Source organism: Coturnix japonica, chromosome 1 (assembly GCF_001577835.2).
Source record: "Coturnix japonica isolate 7356 chromosome 1, Coturnix japonica 2.1, whole genome shotgun sequence".
Lineage (NCBI taxonomy): Eukaryota > Metazoa > Chordata > Aves > Galliformes > Phasianidae > Coturnix > Coturnix japonica.
In genome coordinates, this window is record NC_029516.1 from 95,308,760 (window position 1) to 95,330,193 (window position 21,434).

At 39.6% G+C, this 21,434-nt stretch overlaps 1 protein-coding gene across 2 annotated transcripts in view; it reads right to left on the reverse strand.

Annotated features, from left to right (window-relative positions):
• Nucleotides 1-20,771, reverse strand: part of RCAN1 (regulator of calcineurin 1) — a 39,066-nt gene extending 18,295 nt beyond the window's left edge. Inside the window, exon 1 of one of the 2 annotated variants that reach the window (XM_015882068.2) lies at nt 20,402-20,771. In XM_015882068.2, the coding sequence (XP_015737554.1) occupies nt 20,402-20,629 (228 nt within the window). In that variant the 5' untranslated portion in view covers nt 20,630-20,771. Of the gene's footprint in view, nt 1-18,764; nt 19,009-20,401 lie in introns of those variants that run through there. The other variant, XM_015882076.2, reaches the window with a different exon arrangement.
• Nucleotides 20,772-21,434: the final 663 nt, after the last annotated feature.

Below are 21,434 nucleotides of genomic sequence, written 5' to 3' on the forward strand. Positions count from 1 at the left end.
GTGCACTTAATCCTTCCTTGGAAAAATCCATGACTTACACTTCCATTTCCAAGCATTAAACATTAAATTCCTGTTCACTGACTGGTAACATAAAAGTGGTAATTTGGAAATTCCACAAGAGAATATTTGAGTAACCAACTACACTCTTCTAGAGATATTTTTAATATAGCAACTATAATTCAAAATTTAAAAGCTCTTTGTAACCTATTTTTACTCCTGCAATGAATTTACTCAAACAACCCACAGTAGATGGATTGCAATTTTGCTCTCATTCAAGTATTCTGATGGAAATAGACGTCTGTCATACAGTATATTTACTGACAACTATTCTCCCATTCATATTAAAAATATCATTCCACTTGGAAAAATGACTTTGAAGTGCTGAGAAGTAGCATTCAAAATACAGAAAATTGCAGTGACTGAACAGAACAGTGGACTTCTGAATGAGGTATTTTAGAATCTTATATACTGCAAGTACTCATAGAATCATAGAATGGCTTGAGTTGGAAGGGACCTCAAGGATCATGAAGCTCCAACCCCCCTACCACAGGCAGGGCCACCAACCTCCATATCTAATACTAGACCAGGCTGCCCAGGGCCCCATCCAACCTGGCCTTGAGCACCTCCAGGGACTCTAGAAGAGATAAACAACTTCTGTTCAATTATGTTTGTTCCACTGCAAAAAATATTTTTAAATAAATAGCAGGCAAAATGAGAATGAGTAAATAAGACCTCCATTGCACTGTTGGTATACATGGATTGATTATACAAGCCAGCTATTCAAATGGCCTAACACCTGTGCAGAACCAGCATCAAAGTGGTCTTGAGTAAGTTGGCTGAGAACACATCTTCCTACATAAAAACATGGAACAAGTCCTTCCCCTTTGTTCAAGGAATGATGCTTACTGAGTGAACGTATTAACCTGAACTGCATGACCATGAAACAATGTTCTCCTGATCAGCACTAAAATTCCAACTTGCTCACCTACACCTTAAAGCTATCCAGTACTTTGGAGCTACAAATAGTCCAGTCTGGAATAAATTCTGTCTCTTTGGTAGAAGAGCAAGAAATACTTGTGACTGCTGTACACCTAGGAAATACGTCAGCAAGTCCACAGAGCTTTTTCACCTGGAAAGCAGAAAACAATCATTATAAATACCACCTTAAAAGGCTGGGAATTTCTGAGGAATATTCAATAAGGGCCTGTAACCCTGTATCTATCTCTGAACAATCTCCTTGGGACATTAATTAGTCCTTCAAAAGAAACTCTGAAAGTCCATAATAAGCAACCCATTCTCTTTCCCTCCCCTCCTCCTTCCAAGTTCCTCCACATATGGATAAATCCAGAAGTCAAATGTACCTTACAGAGATAGGGAGAGTTTTTTTCAATGTCATCAGACAAAGAAAAGAAGATTGTCTTGAGTATCTCTGCAATCAAGGCACAGGGATAAAGACTTAAAGTACAGAATACAGTGATTAAAAATAGTTGTGCGAAAATACTGATGGGACAGAGCAGGAAGATGATCAAGAAAAAGGCATGCAAAACCCAATTGCAAGATACTCTGGCATTAGACAGCCAGTCAGGTTTTGTGAGCCTCCAGACAAGCTAGAACAAATACCAGTGTGTGCTGCCATACATAAAAAAGGGAGAATTCAGTGTTTTAGAAGGTGGCTCTCAGGAACACACATGCAGAGTTAAAACAGACGATTGTTCTCAGTCTGTGCAATATGCTTAGTGTATAAAGGAATCTGCAAGCTTTAGGACCTTCAAAGAAGGGGGGGGGGGGGGGGGTAGAGGGAGGACAAAACACAAATTACCATAGGAAAATCTTCATTTTCTGTTGAATTTCCAGAGATTTTTCAGAGCAAAATTTAGAAATGAACTGAGGCTAAAGATAGCACATACCTCAGATGATTTATAAGGACTACATCCTGACTTGTAACCTGGAAAGTGTATGCTCTTTAGTAAAGCCAAGAAGAGCACACATGCTAAGGACAGAAATAATTAACTATCCAGTAAAAGTGTACCAGAATCAGGGAGAAAAAGAATCCTGATAGGCAGAGAAGTACAGTTATGGGTTCAAGATTGGCTCTATATACAGAGACAAGGAGGATATCTTTTTCAGTGTTAATGCAATGTTACCTTGCATTGCTAACAAGTTTTTATTTTAAAAGCTTTCATATTAGAAAGATTAAATGCAGTCATCTTTGAAAATAACAGCAGGATCTGAGACTTGACAGTCAACATTCACAGCTTCACATCTGTGCAAAGATGTCAGTAACTCCAAGCACCAATAGCCCCCACCAGGCTTTGGAATCAGCTGGTGCAGTCACAAGAACTATGGTAGGATTTGCTCAAACAAAACAGGCTCCCATCTTAAACTATGCCCACAGAGAAACGCAAGCAGAGGAGGAAAGTTCAGGAAAGCAAGCAAGAAAATCCTCTGAACACCATAAAAACTTGAAGATTTCCCCAAATTATCTACACCTTTTACCTGATACTACATTTCTCACTTGTTTCAAAATAAGCATTTTTAGAAATGCTGCATGAGAGTCAAAGAGCTCATTTGCGATCACTTGCTATTCTAGCAATAACATTTCTTATTTACGTATTTCCATGGTTTGTGTAAAATCATGGAAAGTTGCACTATTTCCTGATAGCAGAAGGTGTAGACTGGTCACTCATCTGACTAACTCATTCCACTGGGTTTTCCATGTGATTCATGCATACTGTACTCTATTTTCCTGGAAAACATTTCACAAAGTCTGTACAAGATGTAAAGTACTATAGATTCATTGTCTAGTTTTTAAACTGTAGGTCTTTGAGACTCTCTCTTTAAGAGCAAACAGCATTCCTTTAATAAGTTCATGCTATAAAACACATTTTTGTTAACTCAAGCACTCCTACACCCAGGATGACTGCTATCATGATAAACATGCACACACTCGTTCTCAAAATGTTACTCGAGGCTTACACGCAGTTCTACTTAGACATATAACCAGACTTAGTACATCCTTTAATAGTACATTTTATCCTCTCTTGCCTGTCCTGATCCTGACATCGCTATTTTATGTCTTGATTCTGTTCCCAGTTGAAGTTAATGCCATAACATCGCCACTTTCCCAAACGAAAGGAGGATCAAGTCCTTATCTGTAAGCTCCTCTTAATAGGGTTTTATACTATTTAGATGTTGCCAACAAAATTATGGGGGCAGGGAAGGACTCTGAAACTACCAACAAATAAGGATTTAACTATTTAATACAACTGAAGGTAAAACTATAAGGACAGGCTGACAGCTGATTTCATAGCAACCTCAGATGCTAAAGACTGATAAGTTGCAGCAAAAAATAACCCTCAAAGACAACCAGGGCTATAGGCAGATCTGATGTCCTCTCCATTAGCTCAACAAGGGCTACCATGTTTAAACAGCAGGACACATTATCCTCTGTCAGTATATAGATGAGAGAGGGAAAAAATAATAGTCATCAATTTGAACCTTAAATCTACAGAACACCATTAGAGGAATTAAAGTTTGCCCATTAATAATTCTTGCTTCTTTACAGAATTACTAACACTGGCCTCATTCAAGATTTAGATGAAGATGATGTTGCACTTGAAGTTAAATTTTTGTGGGCCCTTAAGAGGAGCATCATCTCTGAAAAAAATTCTCAACCAAATCCTGAGACTTATACCTCAAGAAACTGGAAATGATTGAGGGGCAGGAGGCAACAATTTGACAAAAAACAACAACCAACAAACAACAACTACAAAAGCAAATCTAAATGCTTGTTCTTCCTCAGAAATAAAACGAAGAAAACTATATACACGCTTTTCTACTTCATTTCCTGTGTAATCCCATTTACTAGAACTTCAGTCAGAGACGCACTAGGAAACAGGATGGTGGCTATATATATTATTTTTTTTGTAAGGAATACCTGTGACTCTATTGTAAGTCTGTTCTTTTTTTGGAAATCAAAACATTACCAAGAATTCGTTTACATAAAGGAACCATAAAATAATTACAAGTTTCCTGAAACTACTTGCCAGACTCGTTTCTAAAATCCCTTCTGGTGTCAGGTCAACACAGTGGGGCTGTCTTCAGTACTTGGGCAAAATTCTGTCTACTCTGATCGAGTCTGAGTCAGGATGATACTACTTAAACAAATGAGCCTTCAAAGGAGTTCTCAGGACCCTCACCTCCTCTCATTTTCATTAAGAAATTTAAGGGAATGAAGTTCTGTTTTGTATGCAGATAAGCTCTGGGTAGAATGAAATTATATGTAATCAAGTTTCACATTTATATGTGCGTTGCTCCGGCTGTGCAACAGGTTGGTTTCTCTTGCCAGACATTCCTTCCTGCTTAATAGGACAATCGATTACCCAGTTCTTCCTTGCCCAGACAGTCTGATGTAGCACTGCTCACATTTCTCACTGCTTGAGTTTGACTTACAAATTTCGTTTCCATGCAAGCTTTGCAGCCCTTGCTTCAGGCAGGCTTCATTGGACTTCCCATTAAGCTCCCCTTCAAACTTATTAGAAGCATTTTATCAGTTTTAGAAACATATTTTGCCTCACATATAAGTAAAAGAGTTCTATCAAAATAGGAATGATTTCCTCCTGGAGGTTAAACAACATTGAAACTTCAATGGGACACTGAACAGGTACATAATTTCTCAGGTTTCCATACTGCTTTAAAACTTCTTGTTTACCTGCTTTCATAGTTTCCCCAGAGCACTTTTCTGGATATCACAACCATGAAGTCTTTTCTTGAGCCAAGGAAGAAAGGCACAGAGCTCCCTCCAGGGCACTGCCCTAAACTATTCTTAGTCTGCTATGACTGCCACTCTCCAAGGTATTTCTGAGGAACTTCATTAAGTCACTGCAACAATAAAGCCTTAGTCAAAGGAAAGACTGCTATTGTATACTTAGCATTTAAATAACTACAGAAATGGAGATATCTTTCCCATGCGAACAGTTAAGGCTTATCACTTTTCCAGATGAATTATGTCTTGATTACACTACTTCTGTAAAAAGCTTGGAGATTAAATGCTTTATTTTACAGTTTTGCTATGAGGAAAAAAAAACCCAATGTACTTTAATACTTCATAAGATCAGCTTGTGTGCAATTAATACATACTCTTTTAGGAGTTACGGTTTCATAAGCACTATTTTTACACAAAGGTCATTTCTCAAAGTCACTTCGTTTTGATGGCCTCCAAGAAAAGCAGTACCTTGCTTGTTTCTAAAGCCAACCAAGAAAATTTCAGCTGACATTTCAAACCTAAACAAGAAAGCTTACAAGTATATCCAGTTCTATGTTATGCAAACTAAACGTTAGAAAGTTTTTGCAAATTTAAATACAAAGTAATTACATAATCTTCAAATTAGACAATATGTAATGCAAAGTACTAACCATAGGAGTCAGCGAAAACAGAAGTGGGAGGGATTAAACAATAATGTGTGAAGATGTGATGGGAAAAAAAAGATGTGGGTAGGTAAACAAAAAATTCTCTTAAGAAATGACAGTCATGAATTTACAAGAGAAGCTGCATTGTCAGCTGTAAGAGAGAGTCATCTGTCTGCGTTAAGGCTCTACCAGAAACTACTAGTTACATTAAGAATAAATCAGCTTGCAGTAACAAACCTTCCCAGGGTATGTTTTTCCTCTGGCAAAGAGAGAGAGAAAAAAAATTCACAGTAATGCACTGTAATACTTGGGAAAAGTTATTTAAATTACTCCACTGCAAGCTGTTTTTGTCTGTAATCACACCACAAGTGCAGGATGTAGCAATTACAGTAATTCCTTCACTGTCTGATATGGATGAGGCACCAATAAAATAAATACAATCAAGTCTCTCTGTTCAGTAGTAAGTTTAGGTGTCCCACAAACAGACTGTTAAAAATAAGACTATCCACTTCAACATTGGAGAACTAGAACTAGCTGGTTGGGTTGCCATGTTAAGACTTTTAAAGCCCCTATTTGCCTACGGTCATACTTTGTTTTTACATTTACAGATCTAAGAACTATTCTCCCCCCAAACCCTCACGAGGTATCACGCAGACAACTTCTCAGTTTTCCCAGCCTTTACTCCCACTAGATACGTCCAGCTGTTCATAAAGAACACAGCTGATCTTGCTGAACAAGACCCCCATTCAGTATAATTGGCACCCAGCACTCTGCCAATTCCCCCGTGCCAGAAGCCCCAGGTTTTCCTGCCAGAAAGCTGCCCTGCTGCACAAGGGCCTGAAATGGACCCGAGTTCCTTCACTGACACAACCCCAGTGCTTCTGAGCTGCATTAGCACAAGCCGTGATAGCTGTATCTTTAAGTGGCCTTATTACATCATGGTTTTGAAGCAGTGAAGTTTTGCAGCTGTTCTTTGTTTTCTTTTTGCTCTGCTTACATGGGATCTTTTACCTCCTATTTAAAGCTTAGATTTGCCACAATATTGCTTGGGCAATATTTCAGGATTAAATGACAGAACAAGTACACTTAAGATACTCAGTTAAACTATAAGTCTCAAACAGAGAGCTTCTGGATTTTAACTTAGGTTTTCTCTATGGAAGGGGAATATGGAAGCAAAGAGGTCACAGATTCAGAGATTTAAATCTCTGTTTTCCAACTGATCAATAGACACTAAGAGATCAGAAGCTAATTATTATCATTTAGTCTGGTTCTTCCATAACCTTGGAATTTTATTTAGAAGCTATATTAGATTTTCCTTTTTTAAAGCATCATATGCCTTCTGCTTCAGTACTTACCAAGGTACTTAAGAGAATAGGTCTAATACAAATAACTTCAAGAACCAATGAACCATGGGAAAGAACTCACCACCAACACCAAAACAGATACCAGTGCTGTAATCTGATTTCCAGACTCAGGGACACCGTGAACACCATCAATTCAGGTCCCAGCTATGTCATGAGACTTCTTCAAGTGCCCATATTGCACAAGTTACCTCTGTGTTCGATTCTTAAGTTTCTCCATTTACTTCTGCAGTAATCTACAGTAGGATGGTCCCTAAAATATTCCTAAATTAACAAAAATCAGCTACTTAAATAAAAGCTAGTTCAGAACATTTTTAGAGAGACAACCTTGATTCAGGCCACAATGAGATGAGAGTTTGACAACGCTGCAGAAGCTTGTTCATGCATAACACTTAATTCTAGGAATGCTGCAAAAGCCTGATGACAATTCTCTGATAGTTTCTAAGAAACTAAACTCTGCTATTAAGCAAAAAACAAAACAAATAATAATAATAAAATGCAAACCCAGCCTCAGAGGCTGCAGCAGATAAATAGCTACAGCCCTATTACTTTGCCCACTTCAGGGTCTTCAAATGTGAAGTCTCTGCTTTAGTGATGAGGGCAGCAGTGTGCAGAGCAACTGTTAACAGAATGGCCTCCTCCAAAATTGTTAAGCCCGAGTGCCAGGATGCATCCACAGCGAGCAGCCTAACTCACCAGCACTTCCCTTACGCCACTCACAGCAGTCAGCAGGAGTAACCCTCTACTCTCACTTTCAGTTCTGTGGTTTTCGTGGCTTCTAAAAGCAAAGCAGGAGTTTGGGGCATTTCCATTCATTCAAGTAGTACCATCCTGATGCACTTAACATACTTTATATTTAAAATTCAGCCATATTCATGCACCAAATTTTATGTAAGTACAACAATTAGTCCTTTAAAAGACCACTATTGTTAAAGGGTGAAGCTAAATCTAGGTATTACCTTGGCTTTAATTTAAGTGCAACAAGAATGTGTATTTTCTTTTGGTGTTAAGTCTTTACTTCCAACAAGTAAAAACAGGATTTGTCCCAAAATCTTTTCCCACTGTTTTTTCTCCTCCTCCTTTCTTCCCTCATTTATGCCAGGTACACAAGCTATGTAATACTGACTGAGGATATAACCATAATTATGAATAATTCAGTGAAGTCTTTGTGATTAACTATTTATTACCATTAAAAAAATGCAAAATTGCTATGCCAAAACTACTGCTTGAAGGAGTAGGAAGGTTGGGAAAGGTGAGGACTGCACTGTACGAAAGCAGAATGCATTCTGGCACTTTTTTAATGACTATTTCTTCATAGCAAGACTAAGATTTGCATAACTTAAATATGCAATATTATCAAAGCTAGGTAGAGGTTTTCTATTCTGCTGCATTCATCTTCTGACCATTCTTCCATGTTCTCTATGAACAAGGGAAAAATAAAAGGGAAAAGAAATCAAGAGTCAATCAAGATGCAGGAGTCTTTAGAAAACCACAAAGGCTGTGGAGAAGCAGGCTGGTATTCTGTAAACTTTAAAGAATGAAATTTTCCACTGGAGTCAGTGAAGGAAGAATGGGAGATGGTTTCAAAATATTTTTAAAGAACATTCTGGGTGGGTAGCAGAAGAACAATGTAATTGCAATTAGAGATCGTGTTTCTAAGAACACACTAAGCATACTCAAGAAGTTTCAAAAGCATTTTTTCAGTATTCTGATAAAGAGAAGAAAATGAGCCGCAGAAGAGGTTGGATTTTATCGTAATTCAGATGCATTTTTGCCAAGGTTAATGTCTAATATTTTGTAACTTTCTCGGGCATGTTAAGCTAATGACATGGAACAAGGTATGATAAATTATATAAATTATATTTCTGACCTTACTAAATAATATTGATTACAGCCTTTTAACAGCCAAAAGACTTACTCTGTCTGCCAAGTTTGTGAAGCTTCCTACATAACTAACTCTTTAATTGCAGCAGGCACAGAACAGCCACACAAAGGCTGAAGTATTTTAGCCATTTACAGAAACAGAGAGATTCAAAAACGAGCAGAATACATACAACCATCTGACCTAATCCTAGATCCTTCAGGGTAATTTTGCTATTGAAACACTACTGGTAACAATAACAACAAAAAAAGCAGTGGTGTTGCAAGCTTTTGCAGTACTCAGCAATAGAGCTTTCAGAATGCAGTCATTTTCCTTGTTCAGATGGAAAGAGCACACCTGCTTTGTGTAAAGGGAAAAAAAAAGATCATCTTTAAAAAATAGTTCCCGAAACTGTTTTAATTTCCTGGATATTCAAAGCAACAGTATTTGTTTATAAACTTATGCTTCAACTAATATTGCTGGGAAAAAAAAAAAAATAATACAAAACAAGTATGGTTCATAGAATCACAGAATGGCCTGGGTTGCAAAGGACCACAATGACCATCCAGTTCCAACCCCCTTCTATGCACAGGGTCACCAACCACCAGACCAGGCTGCCCAGAGCCACATCCAGCCTGGCCTCCAGGAATGGGGCATCTACAACCTCCCTGGACAACCTGTTCCAGCGTGTCACCACCCCCTGAATGAGGTTCCAGATTTCATTCTATTTTCTGTTTTCCCCTTCCTTCTGAAACGGCTGGCTTTCATGGGGCAGGGGAGATGAAAACTTCTTACTGATATTAGAGAGGAGCAATGATCACAAATTCTATTTTGGAATTTATTTATTTATTTATTGCAGCTCACCAGTGAAGAAACAAGAGACATAGCTGCACTTTAAGTAGTTAATTAAAAAACAATCTGTTCAAAAAACCCATCAACAATTAATGCACTTCATCTGCTATGAGCTTAGGTAACAAACACTGCTTTTAATATTTGCTAAAAGTTTGCCTGAAGTTATTATATACCTTACAGGTAACCCAAACCCCTTTCTCAGGAGGAAAGTACCTGATTCCTGATGCAAAGGCTTTATCTGTCCACGCCTAATAGGTGGGCTCTATTTAGCATCCTTAAATTATATGTTGTAATGGGGCGTGAACACATGGGCTAACAGCATTTTTAATAGTCAGAAGTCAATGATTTAACCTAGTCTCTGATCCGATCCGATTATTCTTTTGGTTATACAACCCCCGGCAAGAGTTATTCATACTTTCCACTGACTGCAACAGCAGCTGCTTCACTATCACTCTAGAGCCTCAGGAAAATTCAGACCCTTAATCACTATTTCCATTAGCCAACAGATCTTTGCTATCAGCTTGAAGCAATACAGCCAAAGTGCCAAGAAGCATACCTACAGGAAATTGATTATATAAATAAATAAATCTATCCTGCAAAGACGCTTCCACTTCTATCAGCAGCTGGAAAAGTACCAGGAATTGGTTCCCATTAATTCCCTTTAGCTCGTACAAGCCATACACAGAAGTTTTCCACACAATACCCTACAAGCACGTATCTCCTGAGTGACAGAAGAAAACATCTCATTTAATAAGATCACAATCTTGAGGACATACACATTCTAATTCTTACCAAATCTTTTCTCCCTTTGCCCATTACTTAATTATACCCTCCTTCCCAAACCAGGCAAACCGGTCTAGTTTACTACATACATACTCCCGCTATTAGATGTAAAGAAGTCTCAGCTTTCCAGGGTAATGGATGACTTACTATTTATTGCCTTTTCCTAGCAAGATCACCAGCACTGAACAACTTAGTAATTATCTCCCACCTCTGGGAGGGTTTAACATCTACAGCTGTTGGGTTGCCCTCCTTTTTTCATTTTCATATTAGCGCAGAATAGTTTGGGTTGGGAGGGACATAAAAGATCAGGCAGTTCCAACCCCCCTCCTATAGGCAGGGACACTTCCCACCAGACTAGGCTGTTCAAAGCCCCATCCAGCCTGGCCTTCAGTACTTCCAGGGATGGGGCAGCCAGCCACAACTTCACTAGTAATCTCACCAATGAGGTGTTTTATCTAACTACAGGATTATGGCTGGCTTTTTCCACTTTGAAAATTCAGAAACAGGATAAACCCAATTTCTTACAATACAACTTGAATTTACTGGCAGTTCACTAGCTCTGTTAAGTTATCTTCCTGTCTCCACAGAGGAAGGAAACAGTATGAAAGAAAATGAAACAATTCCCCACACCTTTCAGCCAGTCTTTATTTGGAAAGCATACTGACTTTCAGAAGTACTTTCCATCCAGACAAACCTTTGTTTTGAAAGCAAGCCTAAACCTTTACAGAAACTTCCAGAATGGCATTTCGTCAACAACAAAAAGATAAAGTTATTGTTCTACACACCTATAGAGCATCTAAAACAGTATTTCTTGGCAAAGCCTGACTCTGTTCTAAGGATACTAAGATTATCATTACAACGATGCATACATGCACAAATAAATCTAATCATCAAACAGTACTTATCTCTCCATTATCTTCATTCCAAGTACAATCCAGCATAACTATCTGCAGCTAAAAAAATGAAAGGACATTAAGCTTTTATTGCAACCTCTATGTATTCCTCAGGAAAGCCCTTCCCAGCATCTCAATAGCGCAACATCACTTTCAGGACAGAAGTGTCAATACTAATCTTCTTGCAAGTCTTCTGTCTGCTGGCTCAAAAGTTTACCCATTCAAAAACATCCTTCAGTCAGGCTAAATACAAATAGGAGGAAGCAATCATAATACTTTCAAATCTCTACTGTTCCACTCTTAAATTGGTCACAGTTATCCCTCTGAAAAATACATCATCTCACATCTTAGAGGGACTTTCGTACTTCTGTTATATATTTTGTACTTCTCAAACAACAAGCAACTAAAAGGCTTGCAACCTACTCTTAGTACAATAGCTGAAAGCATGTTTTCCTTCCAGGAAATCAGCCAACATCAAAATAACTCCAAAAAAGAAAACCTCAGAAAAGGAAAAAACAATTATCAGTGTCAGATCCAATTATTAGCTTCTGAGCTATCTGAAGGTCTGCAATTAAGTGGAAGAAGTTACCTTAAAGTTACTTTTTATTTTATTTCAATAAACGAAATCCAGGGACAAAACCCCTGCTTTTGTGTGGTATCAGTAATAGTGACTTACAGAGATAACAAAGTAAGAAGCCCTTCTAGTTATCTCTGGCAGTAACAAACGTTTGCAGGTAGAGAAAGGAGTTATAAAGGCAGGCAAACAGACTTTTCCCAACTAATTCTTGCAATGGCAAGTCAAAAACGTTGAGAATCAAGTTATACCCTAATCACTGTGCCTGATGGCTACTACTCATGAAACAGTTCTACTCCTTTCTTAATAGTAGGCTCCTGGCCTCTAACATTCTAGGGCAATGAGATCAATGGTTTAATTATGCATTACACATGCACAAAATAATTGTATTTGAGACCTCATTTCCCACTTCAAGTTCACTAAAGACAGCTGGATATTTCAGCTTCACTAATTTATTTCCAGTGTATGTTCTATGCTGGAAATTTTCCACGTGGTGGCTCACTCCCACACCTCCCCTCTCCCATGGGAATGAAAAAGCTTTGCTCTTTGCATTCTGTAGAATGTGATGGAACCTCCCCCCACCCCTCCCCAAGTCTGCAAATCCTTCATAAATACTAGGTTACAATAATTAATACTGCATGAATGATCTCTTCAAACTTAAAAATGCAGTTTCCATTAGGAGGTGCAAGCAGGTTCTGGCTATCTGAATGGAAAAACCTGTAACTAATTATAAAGCCATTCCTAGTTGCTTTGAGGCCAGATGTGTCTATAAAGCTCCTGTCACAAGGAAAGCAAAGTCCTTATGTTACTGCATCCATTTATGAGTTACTACTATCATCTGTTGTATCAAGTCTTTATGTTACTGCATCCATTTACTAGTTACTACTATCATGTGTTGTATCAAGTCTTGGGGGAGTAGAAACAAACCACAAACTGCACATCATGATTTTAAGACTATTTTACCTAGTTCAGGTCTCACTATAAGCGTGGCTTCTGAAATCTCTAATTCCTATAAACTACCCCATGCAAAATATTAATAAGCTTAAGAAACTGTTCTTTTACTTTCAGTCTTACTTGCTACACCCAAATCAAACAGCTTGTGGATTATTTATCAGAAGAAGCAATAACAGGAGAAAAACTTGAGAAGCATCTCCACACAAAGTCTGAACTACAGAAACATACTTAGAAGAAGAGGAAAACACCCAAACCAATTCCAGCTAAAACTACCTATTATCCCTATTGAAGAAGGGGACACATCTGATGGAATACAATTTAAGAAAAAAAGGAAAAAAAAAACAAAAACCATCACACACTAGGATTTACAGTATACTATCACATCTAGGAAATAACATTAATTTAGGCTTTGTTTTAGGACTTCACGTGCCATACATGAACTTCACAACTTGTTTATCTGCTTTTTAAGTACTTTACTGGGTTTCTTTCCAACCTCTTCTAACTCACCTGTGACCAGAAAGCCTTTTACTGAAGGACAACATTACTGAAAATATATACATTTATAAACATTTTCCATTGAAATGTGACCAACTGAACAATCATCTTCAATAACAAACTGCTGGAGACTTAAGCTTTCCCTATGACTGCTGTCAAAAAGAACATATTAATCATTTTAAGCCTGTTCCGCAGAGGAGACTTTAGTTCATACTAATTAACAGAAGCAATATTTGCTGGTATAAGCAATAATAAAGTGTCTTCCTGAGAGGTAAATTGGGATGAGTTTCGAGTTCATTTCATACCAAATATTCCATAGTTATTTTTACACTTTTCTTTCACATGGATGTATTTCTGGAGAACAGACCTTAATTTGTTCCTGAAATACACCAATAACAAAGAAAACAAGGAAACATGCCCTTCAGCGTTGCTACAAATACTAAACTTATTGGCATGATCAGAGCACAGTGATTTAAACGAGACAAAACTCTTCAAGGCAATATCTGCATTACCTATACTACCAATGACCATTTTAGAATGCTTATTTTTACTTTGTGCAAAGTAATTTTAAGCCACCCAAAAACCATTTATAGCCAAGCACACCAAATCTGAATGTCACTTTCATTTACACCCTACAGATAAGGCTTTCCTTAAAATACTGCATAATAAAATATTACATAAGTGATGTACTACCATTTTATTTCCATTACGGAGTGACTTGCATTGCTACTGGAGGAATAGGATGGATGGTTGCTGCACTTTAAGGACTGCACTAGTACCGAAGCATCAGATGTAGAAGTTGGTATTTTACTCTTCTCCCCTGACCTAGGTGACCTACAGAGCACATAAGTGTGATACAAACCTCATTTGCTCCAAATATCTCCTCTCAAGACACTGGAAGCTGCGGCATGAGGTTTCTTTACTAGCAGCTTACTTATTTCAATCGAACTTTCAAACAGTGTTCTTGTAATGAACTCTGAAATGCTTTGAGGACAACAAAATAAACCAAAACTATAGAAACAAAAGTCATCCTCTTTCCCTTTCTGAAATCACAATCTCTACTATTATTTCACGCCATCATCTGTGCTCTCACAAGAATAACTAGATGTGGATAGCATTTAAAGGAAGCCATTTGAATTGCTGTTCAATGGTTCAAAATTCAATCATATGAAAAAGCAGTCTAGCATTGCTTGAACAAACATCTTCACACTGTACTGTCTCTTCAGCCCCTTCTACTCCAGCTGAAGAAAGAGTATTTAGCTCAAAAAATGATTTCTCCAAGTCATCTCTGTGATGGGAACCAGAGCAGAATCCCACATGGGCACTGAGAACTGCAAGAAGAAAATTCTCTCTGGTCTCACAGGGCCAGAAAAAGTTACTCAGGTGAGAAGACTGAGGACATCATCCTTAAACTAAACACTTATAATGACTACTACCAAGATTTCCATATAAACTCTATATACATAATGCTCACATTATTCATGAAGTACGCCAGCTTATAAGACAAGGTTTTTCCAAAGATTCTCAGGTGATTAGATATCCCAATGACTCTCAGGAGTTCTGCTTGTGCACTTAGCAGACTGGCTGCATCCCAGGAGCCATAAAACTGCATTAGTATGGTATTATGCTCAACAGTAACGTCAAAGATTATCATGTCAGCCAAAGCACTGCATTTATATGGGCTCCAGACTTCAGTCACTCAGTCTGTCTTAAATTGTTAATAGCTGCAGAATAAACATGTATATTCCAGAAGTAGAGCAGCTAAATACTTTTGGATCATTAATTTTACCATGATAACTTTCATCCTGGAAGATTTTTTTAACCATAGTATTATTAATGCTGGAAAATACCTCTAAGATCACCCAGACCAACCATCTCCCACCATGCCCACTGCCCACATCCCTCAGAGCCACATCCACACGGCTCTTGAACACCTCCAGGGACAGTGACTGCACCACCTCCCTGGGCAGCCTGTGCCACTGCATCACCACTCTTTCTGAGAAAAAATTGTTCCTAATATCCAACCTGAATCATGGTTAGTTATTTTATTGTTCAGTGTGTAAAAATAGGCCACTGGGTTATGACTTTTAATAATCTTAAGCCTGTGCTTTTTCAGAAAGAATAGAAAGAATTATAAACATTGTTGCAAAGATTATTTGAGGGGAAAAAAACCCAACACACAGGCAGAGAAAGAAAGAATGAAAGTCTTCATAGCACACAGAAAAGTATGGATTCCATATAATTTTCATTAAGGGGATATTTCACCAAAAGCAGTCTTGCAGTCACAAAAATGTAAGCACATAAAAACCACTCTCCCTTCCTGAAATTTACCTTTATTTGTTTATTTTTAACATAACTTAAGAGGTTTAACACACTAAGTAAAAGGATCAACAGGCATGCGACTGTAACAGGAAGAGATTACCAGAAAACCCAAGTACTATTTTGTAAGGGAGGTTTTGTAGGTATTCCTGAGATATTTGACTAAGTTCCTGTAAAGCAGAAGTAATTCTAAGCATTTAATACAAAATACATTCAGCATCTCATGATTATTTCAGTGGGCTGAAGGTCAATTAAAAGTTTCCAGAAGCATGGCTCATTTAACAATGAGTTTATTTTCAGATCAATTCACAAACAAGTTTTTTTTTCCATATTAAAACTATACATAGCTGAAGGAAGACTAGAATTGTACAGCTATGATAATCATTAACAAGATGCAGTTTATCTGCCTTTATTGCTTTTCCTCTTGGTTATATTATTACTGCAGAGAATTCTGTACATTTTGAAAACCTTACTTTCAAGCACTATTATGATCTTTTATAACAATAATAATCACAGACAGTGTTTCACAGCCCATCTCATCCATGCTTGCCATTTAAGGTTACATGAGGACACACATTCTCTGTAATGGTTGTAGGAGACTGGCTTATTCCTACTAATACACTTAAAAGTGATCAAGCTAATGTCCTTTAAAAGTTCAGCTTTCAGCGATGCTTTTTTCTAGCAAGTTCTGGAGAAAAACCTATTATTGCAATATAACCACCTGTTATCTATGAATGCAAGTTTTCCATTAAGGGAAATCCACTATATTTCTTAGTTTGCAGTAACTTGAAAGATTTAGTAGATTAAGGCAATTATAGATACCCTGAAGTAATGCAAGGAATTCAATCCATTCTAAGGAAAATAGCTGCAAGGAAAACCTTCCAGTTTCTTAGCATCCCTCCCCCCAAAAGAAACAAAAAACCCCATCAACTCAATAAGAAAAAGCAAAAAGCACAACCAAGAGTAGTTTATCAGTAGCCCCAAGCAGAGTTCTTTCTAGGTACTCTTTACATTTCTCTCCCTCCTCACAAGTTAAATGAGTGATACTCATCTACAGTTCAGCTAAAATAGAAAGCGGTCAGAACAGACCCAGGTAACCTACTTAGCAAGAGACTGCCCGGGTACAAATGAAGTTATTTAGCCCCCCTCGTGGCTGCACTCTGAAGTTTAAAATCAGCACTGAAGTATGCCACATCCCTCCAGGATTACAAGATGCAAGCAAGCCTATTACCTCCCACACTTGCCATGTGAAAGTAGAAGTTCTATTTAAAACACAGTGTCCTCTACTGACACAAAAAAAAAGATTAAAAATATATATATGAATACCAGATAAGGAAAACAGAACTGGGCAAAAACATAATTGCTGACTCTGGTAATTAACTACTGACCTTTTGTTGCTGTTGTTTAAATGAGTACACAGACATGGTTAAACCAAACTCATTTGTGTGCTGTATGAATAAATGCTGCTTTAAGAAAAAAAGAAATTCTCAAGCAGAAAGCCAACCCAAGAATTACCAAACAGCTTGGGGTAAAGTGGTTGAAGATGTATCGGAACATCAGACCAGCATTCTTTCAAGGTAATCAGCTCACCTGAAGATCAGATAAAGGCTTTTTACCAGAGATCATTTGCTTTCACAGTAGTGTACAGTAAAGGTAAAAGTATAAAGTCTATAGGAATTTCTCTAAGCGTACTTTGGAAGAAGCTTGACAATAAGTATTGCAGCATTCTCTGAAAAGATACTGGAAATGACACTGTAAAAAGCAACCATGTGGGATTTAAACCGCTAAAATTCTTTCTTATGAGAATACAGGAAAGAAATTGTCATTTACTAATACTATTAACTCACTTGATAAGATACTATACAGGGGATGCTCTGAAAGTATCTTATTATGTTGGCCTGCAACATCAGAGGCAGATGTTGGTGATGTGGTAATAGAGGTTGGACCTCGCCACCCATATTCCATTACATTTTGTTGCCATGGGACTGATGGCAGCAGAGGGGCAGTCTGACATAATGGTGTCCGACATGGAAGCGTGTATGGAGCAAAGCTGTGTCACTGAATTCCTCTGTATGGAAAAAAAAAAATGATACCCACTGACATTTACTGATGCTCGCTGAACTTTCATGGAGACCAAAAGTGGATGTGAGTGCAGTGAGGGGTGGGTGGTGCATTTCAGTAGCAGTGAAAGTGACGTGAAATAAAGCATTCCCAATGAAGTATTCTATAAACAAACCACTGTTTTCAAAGAACCTACTCTGAGCGGCCTCATTGTTTAACATCTCTACACACGTGATTTGGTGGCAACTGTAATGTAAAGAAGCACTGTAGCCACACACCAACCTAACCTTCAGTACTTTCACACAAGCACAAATCACTGTTTGGAAACGGGAGGGAAGAATGGAAATAAATGCTGCCAGCCATCTCTTAGCTGCCCTATCTCACCTTTGATTGGATCAACCCTCCCCAAATAGGGCAATCCAGGATTATTAACTGGCCTACCAGAGCGGAAAAAAAAAAGAATCCACAACTATGTAGACAAGGTATTTTAAGACTGTTACATACACGCAATTTCCTACCTTTCCCAGAACAGATGAAAACACATTACACAAACAAAAATCATACATATTTCTAATAATACCACATCTTGTGATGTTATACTTTACAATATCTTTACGTATTCCTTTAGCACAAAGAGAAAATTAAATGCTCTTACTGAATTTGCAAAGGTTTGTAAGTTTAAGCTTAATGTACAAAAAAAAAAAAAAAAAGGAGAGGGGGGAGGGAGGTACTTTCCTAAAATTAACTCCTTAAAGCTTTACAGTCATTATACTATAATCACCTCCAAACACTTAAGTCATCACTCAAGACCAAAATACCTTCATTTCCCAGATACCAAAATCAGTAACTGATAATGGAGAATGGAATGGAATGCATGGGAGGCCCTGACCTCTTTCCCATTTCAGTATAACCTTATTCATTCCACAACACCCACCAGCACTATGTTAAACCCACCCTTCACCAACTCAAACAGAGACGTCAGTACCTCATTCCCACCTCTTCCCTTTGCAAGTGAGAGGTGGTCAACAGAACATGATAAAAACATAGCCAGGCCATTATTAACCTACTGTTCTCCTACACAGTAGTGATCTGTTTCTCAGCCACCTCTGTATTAACTGGAGTTGTTATTCACTTTAATGGCTGAGGTTCAGCTAGCCAAAACTTAAGCTCTTCTTAAGCCTACTGGAAGATTGCACACCTACCAAGTGCCACAGAAATCTTTCCTGAAGGTTGGAACTACATGATCCTTGAGGTCCCTTCCAACCCAGGTCATTCTGTGATTCTGTAAGAATGTTCCTCCCTGCTGGACACAAATATTCAGGTTCAAAATAATTCTTCCATTCTCTGTCTTTGGTATTTAATTTGAAGAGCAACAGCAGTGGCAAAGTAACCATACAAACAGGCATCTATAGTTAAGATCAGTTTACATAGAGATGATCAGCCTCCAATTAATTTGCCATTGTTTAAATTAATCTGTATTCCTTCCTGCTGCTACTCTTGGCAAGAAAAAAAAATAGAAAGCATTGAAAAATTATTGCAATTTCAAGGACACACAAGGCTTTGCTCTGATCTAAATTAAGGGTGTCACAAGACCAAGAATCTTTGGAACCAAAACAGATGGAAAAACCATTTAAGTATGTAAATACCTCCTGGTCTGGCTTGCAACTACGCATCCGTGTTGTCATGTATCTTACCATTTTCAAGCCATTCATTTTAAAGCTAAAGAATCCAGCCAAGAAAATACTACCTGCAGCTGAAGATACTACGTAGAACTGATTATAGATATATTTCCTCGGCATGTTTGGGGTCAACTCGTTTTAAGTAGGATAAATCCCTACAAGAGCGCTGTTCCTGTCACGCCAGCAGGTGCCCTAAGTGATACAGAAAAATCAGGTTGGCAATGTTGGTTACATAACTTGAAAAAGTAACAGTGGTGATGGAGCTACATTGTATTCCACTTTCCCGATCCTTTTTCATATGAAACTGTTGGTAGGGCAGAGATACCGAGCTACCCCTCTAACAACTCCACACTGCCTTTCGCCAAGAGATTGACAATTATTTTAATAGCACTTGAAAAAAAATTAGGAAAAGTGTGGTTTTTCAAGCATATTTCAGTTAATGCCTGTCTACTTAAAAAGTAAACGTTTTCTTAAGTATCAAAGGCACTAGAAAGTAAGATCTCAATAGCAACGTGGACCATGAGAGAAGCCTACAGCAAAGAAGACTTCACTCATTCTTTAATCCCAGACAGTGATGAGACAAATATAAGAATGAAAAACAAAACTCGGCTTGAATTGGTCTCGCCCCAAGAAAACACCGACAAGAAGCAATTCTGAACCGGCTACATCCATGTATTACACTTAGAGCTGCGTTAGGCTTCAGGAAAACGAGTTTTTAATACCATTCCTCTGACAGCTGCTGCCACCCAGCTCTGGAGCAACGGTACGTCATTCAGTTCGCATCCATCCCCTCTTAGCAGGAAAGCTCTGCGTCCCCACAGCCCCCTGCCTAACACCCGCTAATAATAATAGATAATAGTCTTGTGAGGGTTTGAAGGGACCTTAGAGATCACCGAGTCCAACCCCCGGGATTCGAGCCCCTGTGTAGCAGAGCGGCACTTCTACCACTTGCGCCACAGGGGGATTCGAACCCGCACACCCAGCCGCGGCCAGAGGAGCGCCCGTACCTCCCCCCTCCCGCCCGTCCCCGCCCGCCCAGCCCGAGGTGGCAGCTCTGAAGCGGGAGGGGAAGCAGCGGGAGCGGGCCGGGACGGGCCGAGCCAGCGGCTCCTCGCCGGCAGAGGGAGCCGGCCCAGCGCCGCCCGCCTCGCCGCTCTCACCCGGCACTGGCCGTCCTGGAAGACGCGTGGGTCCAGGTTGCAGGCGATGGTGGCGGTGGGCAGATCCCGCAGCACCACCGCCTCCATATCGCTTCCAGCGAAGCTCCAGTCCGGTTCGGCCTCGGGCGGCGGCAGCGCCTCCGCCTCCTCTTCCTCCTCCGTCGCTTCTCCGAGCGGCGGCTCCTCCCGGCCTGTCGGGCCCCTCCCGCCGCCACCGCCGCTCTCCATGGCCGGGGGCGAGCGGAACCCCCGCGGGGCGGAGCCCGGCGGCGGCTGAGGCAGCCTCGAGCGCCTCGCTCCGGCGGCCTTTACCCCTCGTTTCCCCCCACCTTCACGTTTCTTAACCCCTGCGTGCGTTTAACCGTCTCCTTCCTGCTCCCCTCGCGTACGGCACACGGCGCCGTTTGAGCCAATAGGACGAGGCGCCGCAGCAACAGGTGGCCTGTACAAGCCGGGCGCCGCTGCCGCCATCTTGAGTGAGGGCAGGGGGGTGCGCCTCAGACGGCCGGGTGTGAGGCAGCCGCAGGCGTAGGGGTGTCACGGAGCGTCGTATCTGTGACCAAGTGTTAGAGTCACAGAATCACTAAGGTTAGAAAACACCTCTAAGTTCATTTAGTCCACCCCCACCATGCCCGCTGCCCACGTCCCTCAGTGCCACATCCACACGGCTCTTCAACACCTCCAGGGACGACTCCATCGCCTCCACTCTATCCTAGAACATATTCTTCCCAACATCCAGTCTCCCCTCATGCCACTTGAGGTCATTCCATCTCATCGCTGTTACCTGAGAAAAGAGATTGACCCCCACCTCAGCACAGTCTCCTCTCAGGCGGCTGTAGAGAGCAATGAGGTCTCCTCTGAGGCTCCTCTTCTCCAGAAGGAGAAGTTTGTGTCCTTTCCTCCTTACTTTGGACCTGCAGGAAGAATTTTCTTTAAATCATTCTCTTTTTCTTAGTGCCAGAAATCTCTTAAAGACAACTGCACCTTTCCTTGTGTCATATCCCTACATAGAGAAACAGAGTTTACCTCATGC